At 40.3% G+C, this 12,185-nt stretch overlaps 1 protein-coding gene across 1 annotated transcript; it reads left to right on the top strand.

Moving 5' to 3' along the window:
• Positions 1-4,968: 4,968 nt before the first annotated feature.
• On the top strand, positions 4,969-11,997 carry LOC118475634 (chaperone protein dnaJ 13). The gene is made up of 10 exons (XM_035963892.1): positions 4,969-5,308; positions 7,017-7,303; positions 8,031-8,228; positions 8,316-8,430; positions 9,237-9,323; positions 10,408-10,496; positions 10,597-10,681; positions 11,395-11,448; positions 11,671-11,751; positions 11,884-11,997. Exons 1-10 carry the CDS (start codon positions 5,165-5,167, stop codon positions 11,968-11,970), a joined length of 1,227 nt encoding a protein of 408 aa, XP_035819785.1. The 5' UTR covers positions 4,969-5,164; the 3' UTR covers positions 11,971-11,997.
• Positions 11,998-12,185: the final 188 nt, after the last annotated feature.

The raw sequence follows: 12,185 nt of genomic DNA, 5'->3' as shown, positions 1-12,185 counted from the left end.
GGATGAAGGACGCCAAGCCCGCAAAGACTCCGATGGGGACCGACGGACACACCGACCTCAACAAAGGAGGTAAGTCCGTTGATCAAAAAGCATACCGGTCAATGATAGGTTCCTTTGCTCTATTTATGTGCTAGTAGACCGGATATTATGCTTAGCGTATGCATGTGTGCTAGATTTCAATCCGATCCTAAGGAGTGTCACTTAGTGGCGGTGAAGCGAATTCTTAGATATTTGGTTGCTACGCCTTGCTTCGGGCTCTGGTATCCAAAGGGGTCTACCTTTGACTTAGTTGGATACTCAGACTCCGACTATGCTGGATGTAAGGTCGATAGGAAGAGTACATCGGGGACGTGCCAATTCTTAGGAAGGTCCCTGGTGTCATGGAACTCTAAGAAACAAACTTCCGTTGCCCTATCCACCGCTGAGGCCGAGTATGTTGCCGCAGGACAGTGTTGCGCGCAACTACTTTGGATGAGGCAAACCCTCAGGGACTTTGGCTACAATCTGAGCAAAGTCCCGCTCCTATGTGATAATGAGAGTGCTATCCGCATGGCGGAAAATCCTGTTGAACACAGTCGCACAAAGCACATAGACATCCGGCATCACTTTGTGAGAGACCACCAGCAAAAGGGAGATATCGAAGTGTTTCATGTTAGCACCGAGAACCAGCTAGCCGATATCTTTACCAAGCCTCTAGATGAGAAGACCTTTTGCAGGCTGCGTAGTGAGCTAAATGTCTTAGATTCGCGGGAACTTGGATTGAATTGTAGCATACATGTGTTTATGCATTTGATCAGGTTCAGTCTGCATTTTGTTGCTTATTGTGGTGCTCAAGTTGTACCAACACTCCCTGGACCCTCACAAGTCCGTTGCAAAGTGATGCACATGTTTAGGGGGAGATGTGTTACAACTTGACCCTTTGAGACTAACCATTTGCTTGAGTTTGCTTGATTTAGTCTCGAAGGAGGATTGAAGGGAAAAGGTGGACTTGGACCATGAAAGACTTCCACTGCACTCCGATGAGAGGGTAACTAATTCCAAGTTCATCTCATGAAATCTTATTGCCATTTGCTCGTAATTGAAGACTTTGGTGAGGCAATGGGGTTAGAGGGCCAAGATTGATCCCGTTTTGGTGCTTGATGCCAAAGGGGGAGAAAATAAAAGGCCAAAGTGATAAATGGATCAGCTACCACTTGAGAGATTTTGAAAATAGTAGAATAGAGTTTTTGTTTTGTCAAAAGCTTTTATTGTCTCTTATTGTCTCTATTGTCAAAAGTTGGCCTTGTGGGGAGAAGTGTTGATTATGGGAAATAGGGGGAGTTTTTGAACTCTTTGATCAATCGCTTTTGGAATGACTCTCTTTATGTCTCAACATGTGTGTTTGACTTAGAAATAGAGATTTGAGTTTTGATTTGCAAAAACAAACCAAAGTGGTGGCAAAGGATGATCCATATATGTCAAAATTGAATAAAACCAATTTGAGTTTTTATTTGAAGTGATTTTGCACTTGTGCTATCTACTTTATGTTGTGTTGGCATAAATCACCAAAAAGGGGGAGATTGAAAGGGAAATGTGCCTTTGAGCCATTTCTAAGTATTTTGGTGATTGAGTGCAAACACAAGTGCTTAAATGTGAAAATATGCCCAAGGATGAACAAAGTGCAAATCACAAGTTAAGGTATGTTTCTAAGCCTTAGTACATGGTTTTGTGTACTGATATATTTGTCTAAGTGTTAGAAACAGATAAAGAAGAGAAGGGAAGACTTGGCTGTGTACAGCCAAGGGGCTGCTTCGGTCTGGGGCACCGGACTGTCCGGTGGTGCACCGGACAGTGTCCGGTGCGCCAGGCTGCCTCGGCCGAAGAGGCCGCTCTCGGGTTTTTCCTCCGGCGACTTCGGCTAAAATTCACCGGACTGTCCGGTGTGCACCGGGACTGTCCGGTTTGAGCCAACGGTCGGCCGGGCCAACGGTCGGCCGCTGCGATCGGCGCGGCGACACGTGGCCGAGCCAACGGTCGGAAGGAAGCACCGGACTGTCCGGTGTGCACCGGACTGTCCGGTCTGCGCCAGATCTGCAACGGTCGGCAACGGTCGGCTTCGCTTTTTATGGAAACAAATCGGGCACCGGACAGTGTCCGGTGTGCACCGGACTGTCCCGGTGCGCCACGAAGACAGAAGGCAAAGATGGCCTTCCAGATTTGTTCCCAACGGCTCCTAGCTGCCTTGGGGCTATAAAAGGGACCCCTTGGCGCATGGAGGATGACACAAGCAACCTTTGAGCATTCTTGATCATCCACACTAAGTCTCTGCGCATTCGTTTGTGTTTCTAAGTGATTCGAGCTCTGTTCTAAGTGAGAACTCTGAGATAGTCTTTGTGAGCTCGAGTCTTGGCCGTGTGTGTGCGCTTTTGCTGTGGATTTGTGTGTGTTGCTTCCCTCCCTTACTCTGTGTTTCATTTGTGATCATATACTTGTAAGGGCAAGAGACTCCAATTGTGGAGATTCCTTGCAAACGGGATAGTGAAAGGAAAACAAAACACCGTGGTATTCAAGTGGGTCTTTGGACCGCTTGAGAGGGGTTGATTGCAACCCTCGTCCGTTGGGACGCCACAACGTGGAGTAGGCAAGCGTTGGTCTTGGCCCGAACCACGGGATAAAACCACTGTGTCACTCTGTGCTTGATTCTCTTGTGGTACTGTGTTTTGTTGAGATTGTTGAAGACTTCACCTTAGCCACTTGGCAATAATCGTGCTAACACTTAACAAGTTTTTTGTGGCTTAAGTTTGAAGTTTTTACAGGATCACCTATTCACCCCCCCCTCTAGGTGCTTTCACTTATTAAAAGCAATGCTCAAACTTAACCATTTTATTTGGTAAGCCTTACACTACACATGAGCTCCCACCGTAAGTGAACTCATGCACACTATTACCCACACTTACTAAGCGATGAACATATGTGACCTCACTCTTGCTATAATCACACCAGGTCAATAATAGGTACTACAAGTTGAAGAGCATGAAGGATGCTACGATGAGTTCGAAAAGGTCTAGGCCGCCGTCTTTCCAGTCAATTATGGTTGCGGAGAATCGTTATCGTCATATGATATATTTTACGTAGTTATTTTGTACATAACTTCTATTATATAATAATGATGTTACATTTATTTCTATACCATGAGTCATTATATGTGGAGACTTAATCCAAGCACACATTTGAGATTCATCCGGTTTGCCCTTAAATTCGTGTGTGACAGAAGTGGTATCAGATGGATGTTGACTGTAGAACGTAACCTAGATAGATTTGGACAACCTTTACCTACTTGCATATGCTACTCTGGTTCTTTCTAAACTTCCATTAATCTTTTCTTATCTATTGCCTGCTTAACTCTGATTATTCTCACCTTTCTCTTGTAAAGACAAAAGAGGATTTCATATCTTAGAATCCTATACCAAAAGTGTTCCTTAAGGATATGATAAAGCCCCCCCCTCAAATGAGACGGATCCTAAAAATAGTACCAGCCACATATGGTACCCATACTTTAAGGTAAAACTCTTAGCATTCTATGTGTAGGGTACTTTACCAGATTATCTTGGCATCATTTGTTAATGACATTTATGGGCTCCTGTAGGATTGTGTGGCATAATTGATGACACATATGTACATGCTAGGGTGCCTGCCATGATATCTGCAAACTTTTAGGGGCAAAAACACATTACACCACTCAATGTTTTAGTTGCAGTTGATTTTAATTTAAAATTCGTCCTAGATGGATGGAGGGTTTCTCCACATGATGCCCTAATACTGGCTGATGCTCTAGAGTGAGAGGATGGGTTAAGGGTTGCCCCAGGTACTTCTAAACATTTTGGTTTACCAAAAAAGTGTCATATGGGGAAAATGTAGTGTTTAATCCATGTAACATAATTTCTAGGTAAATTCTACTTAGTTAATGTTGGATATGCATGTCGACCTAGTTTCCTTCCTCCTTACCATGGTACACATTACCATTCGAAGGAATACGGCGGCATGAATTACCAACAAATCCCAGAGAGCTATTCAACTTGAGACATTCAAGCCTACGTGTCACAGTTGAGAGAGTCTTTGGAGCATTAAAGAATTATTGTTGTATTTCAATCTTGGACAATAAATTTTAGCATTTGATTACTAGTTCATTATAATTTTTTGCGTGTTTCGCCCATGTGCAAGTTACATCCAACCAAACAAACAACCTTTGTATGAACTGTTGTAGTCCATTGAATTACAAGCCAATCAAACATCGTTTCTGTACATCCAGACCCATCCAGTGCAACCAAAACAAACAACTATAGCTATATGTGTATAACTTGGTTGAGATAGGCCTGGTTTAGGCTGCGAGTCTAGGACTAGTTAGCATCCAACCAATTACACCCTAAGCAGCTTAGGGTTCCATTTGGCAGAACTATGGCTTGCGCAAAAACAGCTCTAGCTCTGATTTTTCTGGAAAACATTTTTTTGTAGAGCTGAAGCCATTTCGCAAATCGTTTGGCAGTAGTGCCAGAGCTAGAGCCAAAGTTGGTGAAGTTACTAATTGTGTCTTCTTCTTCGTAGTACAAAAATGGCTCTAGCTTTTAGGTACCTTTTACAGTAAGTCGTTTTAAACAAAAGTGTTTGACACGACTCTGGTTTTTTTTCAAAGGACTCCACAGATACGAGCCAGAAGACTGATGAGAATATCTTCAGAGCAGATAGGGAGAAGTGAACCAAGCGCGCATTTAGCTTATCAGATTTTTTATAGTTGCACCAGCCCACGATGGATAGCCCATAACTACATAGGCCATGGCCCATACGTGTTCACCAGATCTTTTGTTGGCCCAGACTCCAGAGGCCCAGTCAGTCAGTCTCTATTCTTCTGATGATCGCTAACCGGCCCGTATTTTGTTGCAAACGACGGTTACGCCTTGAAAGGGAGACGACGCACACAAATTCCCACAAACCAAAGGCAAGCATCGGCAAGGCTTTGCTGGCTTGCTGCAGAAGTTGAAGAACATCATTACAAACGAGCTCCCTACAAAGTATACAGACTAAAAAAAATAGAAAAGGAATTCCGCATAAACCCCTCCCAGCCAAAAAAAACCACCCCCGCCGCGGCCGCCGAGCGAGCGGTAAGCAGCCGCCGCACCACGAGAGCGGGATGGCGTCGGCTCCGGAGCCGGAGAACGGGAGGGAACTCTACGCGCTGCTCCACCTCTCGCCGGACGCCTCCAGCGAGGAAGTCCGCAGGGCGTACCGCCAGTTTGCGCAAATCTACCACCCCGATAAATACCAGGACCCGCAGGTAGAGCCGCCACCCCTTCCCATGCGATTTGATTGGCTTGGGCTTAGGGTTTTAACAATAGTTCTTTTTTCCTTTTGAACTGGTGTTAGGTTAGCATCATGAATGGAAGTTCAAATTTCTCTGGGTCATTGGGTCGATCCAAAAACTTGCCCAAATGAACTAGAATGCCATATCACGTAATTTAATTTTTGAGGGAAATGATCTAGAATGGCATTTGATCGTAATTAGTTAGCTGACCAAAACAACACCAGTAGCCAGTAGGTACCCACCGGCATCCTTAGTTAGCATCCACTGGCATTGCAAGCTTCCTGTGCCTGGTTGAAGTTGTGCTTTTACCAGTTACATGCTTGCGATTCTAGTTATAACAAAAGGGATTTGTTTTCTCTCTTTTGAGGACACAAAATCAAGGGCGACATTTGACAATAATATGTGCCATGATGTAGTCTTAGTCATGTGCCTATTTGATTGCATGTGAAGATATTGTTAGTAGCATCAGAGTAGTGGTAGAAGTAGACAGATCAGTGTGTATAAGCGTGCACTCTGGCACTAATTTTATCCAAGTTTGTTTCCAAAATGTTGGTAATGCAAATGAAAATCTGTATTTTGTGTCTAAATCAAGTTTTTTTTTCACTTGGCGGTTCATTGGGCGATTGGAAGATATTGCGAGTCATGGGCCGTTTATGTTGCTAGCCCTAAGGAGAGTCCCCTAGGGTTTAATGGATAGTGTCATGGCTGGTGACTTGGTGTGCTAGTCACCATGTGCATATGGTCCTTTTTGAAAACAGGAGGAAAAAACCCTTATCCTTTCCTTTGCACATCAGCACTTCCATTTAGTACGAATACGTTAACATCTATATTCGTTTTCTCATAAACAATCTTTGCTCTTTAATTCAGAATGCTACTAAAAGAACAAATTTATTATTAACTGATCAAAATGAATCTTTCAGCTTTTCTAGGATATGATTCTATGAACATTATTAAGACGTATACGGCATATTGTTTATCTGGTAACTTGGTAGATGCCATCAGGTATTTCTAGTGCACTCTTGGATTCTCCACACCTCCATTTCAAGTATTCGGAAAATAATATGTACTTTCTCCATTCCAAATTATAGGACACTCTATCTTTGGCCTAAGTCAAACTTCTTTAGCTTTGACTATTTTTTAGAAAAAATACACTAACATCTATAATACCAAATAAATGCACTGCTAAGACATATTTTATTGTGGATTTAATGAAACTAATTCGAGGTTATAGATGCTGGTGTATATGTATTTTTCTATAAACTTGGACATACTTAGGAAAGTGGTATGAGACTCTGAGTAGCACTCCTTAGGTCTTGAGTTTGAATCCCAGTGAGAGTGAATTTCAGACTGAGGTTAAAAAAGGTCATTTGCTGGTCCTCTGGTTGTCTGCACACGAGATGGACTAATCTTTGGGGTCAGATCTTGGTGTAGGGGCCGCGAGGGCTTAAAGCACGAGTAGAAGGATGTAGCTTCTCGTGAAGCTTATGAGATACTATCAGATGATAACAAAAGACAGGTGTATGGACTAATCTTCTCGGCCGGGGCTCCGATTGAGCTTCTTAAGATAATATTGTGGGGTGGTCTTTCCCCTACTGGCCGAGTTTAAGTAGTCATCTACTGTTTACATTAGTGATTTTTGTGGACTGACTAGTATCGTTCATTTTCATCTGTGCCTGTCTAGATGAAGGATGTAGCAACTGAAAACTTCCAACGAATATGTGAAGCTTATGAGATACTATCAGATGATAACAAAAGACAGGTGTATGACATCTATGGTATGGAAGGTTTAAATTCTGGCCTGGAACTTGGTCCCAAGCTAACTAAACCAGAAGAAATCAAGGAACAGTTAGAACGACTGCGGCGGCGCAAGGAGGAAGAAAAACTTTTCAAGCATGCTCTACCCAATGGCTCAATCATTGCTAATTTCTCAGTGCCACAATATTTAAATGACGGGAGCATCATGAGAGGGTAAATAGTGTTTTCCTTTTTAGTAATCTATATGCCTATTGTCTTTTCTTCCAGTCACACCACTGGGAAGCTGCTCAGAATTACGATAATATGGAGACTATTCTTTTGTTTAATTCTTGGTTATAATAAGCTGCAAATTGCCTAGTAATTTATTTACTCGACCTGAAATGTCTATTGTAATTTTGATGGCGAAACTAGCAAATTGCTTGGTAATTTATTACTTGACCTGAAATATCAATTGTAATTTTGATGGTGAAATCATTGCGTGCTATTTTGCATTCTTCAGCATTTGTTTTTTATGATGGAATTTATTTAATTTGCATACATTTTTCCATACTTTTACATATAAGTTTTATTTTTGAATGGTTAGCAGTATTTCATAGTTTATGTGTATAACTACCGGTTGCACTCCTTTTGATGCCATTCCTATTCACAATGCTTAGCTGCTTGTATATAAGTTAGAGTTACAAGCAGGGTTTAGAAAACCTTTTCAGGAAATTGACCACTGAGAGATGGGAATCGGCCATGGCTGCCTACAGCTTACCTTTAACGTTTCTCTCTTTCATTCTTCTTGCAGTGTTTAACATATTTTTAACTTTCAAGATGGCACTTTAGCAATTCGTTTAGAACCTCTGACATATTTTGTCCTTCAGTCACTTCTTTAGATTTTAGTATGATTAGTTATAGACAGTAAGGTGATTTAGTCATTTGATTTTGAAATGACTAGAATGGCGATGCTTAGTCAAGTTGAGTTGCCAGTGTCCAAGCAAAATACTGTCGTTGTTGGTGGGAATTTGATTGTAAATGGCTCAGCTGGATCTGGAGCAGCAACCACTGTGCTGCGACACCAGTTGTCTCCTGTTTCCTCTATTGAGTTTATGGCCACAGCTGGACTACGTTCTGTTATTGGTGGGCAGATGTTTCGGTGAGAACACCATCCCATAATTTATTTCATATTTTGCTAATTCCGTCTATATTACAAATTGTAATTTGTCAAAATTGTGTACTTCAGTCAAATTTCACCACATTCTACAGCAACTTCTGGACTTGCTGTTTCTTTGAGAGATGGGTCTATCAACTTGTCAAATGCCTGGACTCGCCAATTGTCTGACAATACTGTTGGAAATGTATGACATCTAAGCTCAAATGCTCTCTTCATCTGCATATGTGAAACTAACTCAGTAGTCAGTACTTAACTCTTCATTATAATGATGTACATGATGGTAATCTGTGATTTGAATAATAGATTATGCAAACTATGTGAAGAATTATATTAGTCTAAACATGTGTTTTAGTTGAGAGACAAAGCTTACAGTTAACATGATTGCTAGAGCTAAGCAAAATTTTAGACAGAATGGATTCTGGCCATATTAATTTTTGGGAATATTTTCACCTGTACCATCACCTGAGGTGCACTTAAGCCTCTATACCATTAACTTGTTTCAATGACACATATAGGACGAGACTCCACATGTCATTCACTAATTTGGGGGTATAAATAAGTACCCCCTCAAATGTAGGTATGGATATGGATGAAAAATCCCAATAAATTTGGTTCATGTATAGTGTGAACAACTGTTAATTTTACAGTGGTTCCAGAAAAAACTGCTAATTTTACAGTTATATAGTTGATGCATAAGTTTAGGCCTTTGATGACCCTGTATCTGGCTCCATGTAAAGAATAAGTTGTTAATACTGGATAAGTTACAGTAATAACTTCCGAGAATTTTTCAAATAGATGTTCAAGACGTGTCTTCCTTTGATCTCTAGGAAGACATTTTTGCATATTTTTTTTCTTACCTGCTATCTTTTTTAATTACAGCTGCACTATTAAGTGTACGATGATAATTCTACTACATATATATTTTTTTGTGCAGGTAAAGCTGATTTTCTTTCCCATTTATGTCTGTTTTCTCTTTTCACCAACTTCCAGATACAGCTAGTCCTTGGCGATGAATCAAGTATTTCTGTTGGATGGCAAAAGAAGGATGAAAAACGTACTGCAACTGGAGAAGTAAAGGTAGTTTCACTTAGGTAGTGTTTGGTTGAAGAGCCAAGTAGAACGGAACTGTTCTGTCCCAGTTTTGTTGTTGTTTGGTTACAAAGTAACTAGAACGGAATGACTCCAATTAGGGAATATTCTCCTCAGATCTGGAACCATCCCGCTCCAAAAAATCAACCGGACGGAGCCGCTTCGTTCCCAGCCCGCTCGCACAGTCACGCTCCGTTCCGTTCACTCTCCAACCAAACAAAAAACAGAGCCGCTCCGTTCCATATTACCAAACACAGAACAGAGCGGCTCCGTTCCTAGAATCAGGGATGGAACGACTCCGTTCTACTTGGCTTCTCAACCAAACACTACCTTAGAAGCCAACTCAGACATTAATGAAACTGTTGGCATTATCTTAGAAATGCATGGTTAACTCCGTATAGATCTAGTTTGATAGATGTGTTCTTATTGTTTTGTTCTGAAGAATCTATGCCCCTTTTCATATAAATATTCCCATCTAGTTCTCTTTGGAACATAAGAGTAGTACTTGTTGTAGTCGTTTCAAAAACTTTCCATTGTGTTCTGAAGCTAGTTGTGTAGTCAGTAATGAGGTAGGATTATAGAGCAGCTTAAAAGTGGTCATAGCTTCATGGCCATCATATACTTTATTTTTTAGGAGAACAGTGATGAAGGTCCTCCAGAAATTTTAATATCATTGATATAGGCTAATGTTGTGCAAAGACTTGCAAAACAAAACAAAGGTCTTCATGACCAGGAAAAGGCAGTATACTTCTAAAAGATGAAGATGCATTTTTCTGTCTAATAGTTTAAGAACTATCTTGTGTTTAATGTGGGTCCTTGAAAACAAGAAGCACATCTATGCACATAACCTGTGGTGAGTATGCTACAATTCCATGTGATATCTTCTTACAACACATGCGGAGTATATTGTCCACACATTTGAACTGATTTTGTGTATTTTGGTTGTAAATCTGCAATGCCTTCTTCCTTCAACAGCTATCTGTTTTTATGTATTTTCTCCTCTTATGTCAGGCCAACATCTGATGCTCTCAGTGGTGTTCATTTATTAATTACCTTTTCTTTTTCTCTTTAGTTTGGAACTAATTTTTTTGGTGCATCTGCTCATTATACACATCGCTTCTCCTCCAAATCTCATGCACGCATCGCTGGTAGAGTTGGAAGGTAGCTAAGGTTTTGAAATATCTTGTTTCTGTCTGTATAACATGCATTCTTTTATGAGTTTGTAACTTTCTGTTACATTTTTTAAACTGCTCTCTTGCAGCACAATCCTTGATTTTGAAATTGGAGGAGGGAGGCGAATATCAGAATTTAGTACTGTAAGGATGATGTATAACATAGGAATTCAGGTGATTGCTTGTTTCTAAGGTCCCTCGTCCTATGTGTTCTCATCTCAATTAGTCACTTTGCTTCTTGGACTTGCCCTATGTAAACTGCTGGTGCAGACTGCATTGATGTTATCTTCTACTCCATCCGTTCCAAATTATAAGACGTTTTGACATTTCTAGATTCATATCTTTTGCTACTTGTCTAGATACGCAGTAAAAAGCTATGAATATAGAAATGTCAAAACGCCTTATAATTTGGGACGGAGGAAATAAGAGTCTTGACCTTGTCAGTTCAGTTGGACAGATGGTGTTCTACAAGAGATCTTACCAAGTTACCATGCTGTTTTTAGTTTTAGGTGTATGATGGCACATGCATAATTTTTATCCTTTTTTTGTTGTTGTCATGATATTGATCATCTTTACCACTTTTCTTCTAATATACTCCATCCGTTCCAAAATAGTAGTCATTTTAGCTCTAGATTTTTATGTCTATATTCATATGAATGACAACGAATCTAGACACATATAAAGAACACATACGTTAATTATTGTATGAATCTACTAAAAGGGTAAAAACGAATTTTAATTTGGGACGGAGGGAGTAATATTTTGTAAAATACTTGTACTGTATTGCTTAACATATTTCACCACAACTGATCGTTCCTTGTAGTTTTGACATCTTGCCATATTCTTCCATCTATCTTGTGCTCTGAATTCCTTCGTGTCTGATGTAGGGCGTATCTTGGAAGTTTGAGTTACATCGTGCTGGTCAAAAGTTAATCATCCCAGTAAGTGGAGTTGTTCCCCCTTGTAGTTCTTTGGGTTTCATATTTTCTGTTTAATCTGATAGTACATAATTATGGCACCAAGATCTAAGCTTATTCAACACGATTTTATTTGCTTTCAGTATTAAACTATCAATCCCTACCAACACATGGAGGTTTTCTTAATATGTTTTTCACACTGTCATTCTCTGTTCAAGTTTCACTGAGTGCTGCTTAATTCTGCAGGTCTTGCTTTCAACTGATTTAAATCCATTATTTGTTACCAGTGCATTTGCTATTCCTTCAACACTGTATTTTCTACTTCAGGTTCTATCCCTGACCTATTTCTGTTCTTGACATCTTACATCTCTACATATGTTGTAGTCTTGCTATCTTACTTTCTCCACATTAATTGCATCTGTTAACTAAGCCTTGCTGCGGTTTCTTATTGTTTTACAGACATATGTTGTAAAGCCTTACTACCTTAAGCGAGAAAAGCAGAAAACACTAGAAAAGATGGAAGGCTTATCTACACAGGTATCATGAGGTTATTGTGTGTATTCACATTTGTGAATGGAGGTGGAACTCAATGTACTTTTGTCTTTGGTTAGGTGGTGCATTATAAATCCATTCCTCACACTAGTACTAATTATTAGCTTATGAGGAATGAGGTGTTGATGCATCAATCCATTCCATAAACTAAACAAAAAAAGGAGTGAGAAGACTAACTCACTCTTTAAACCAAACACCCTATTAATGTA

The sequence above is a fragment of the Zea mays genome, unplaced genomic scaffold (genome assembly GCF_902167145.1).
Source record: "Zea mays cultivar B73 unplaced genomic scaffold, Zm-B73-REFERENCE-NAM-5.0 scaffold_519, whole genome shotgun sequence".
NCBI classification, from domain to species: domain Eukaryota; kingdom Viridiplantae; phylum Streptophyta; class Magnoliopsida; order Poales; family Poaceae; genus Zea; species Zea mays.
Note: the sequence above shows the minus strand (reverse complement) of the source record. Positions and strands in the feature narration are given on the sequence as shown.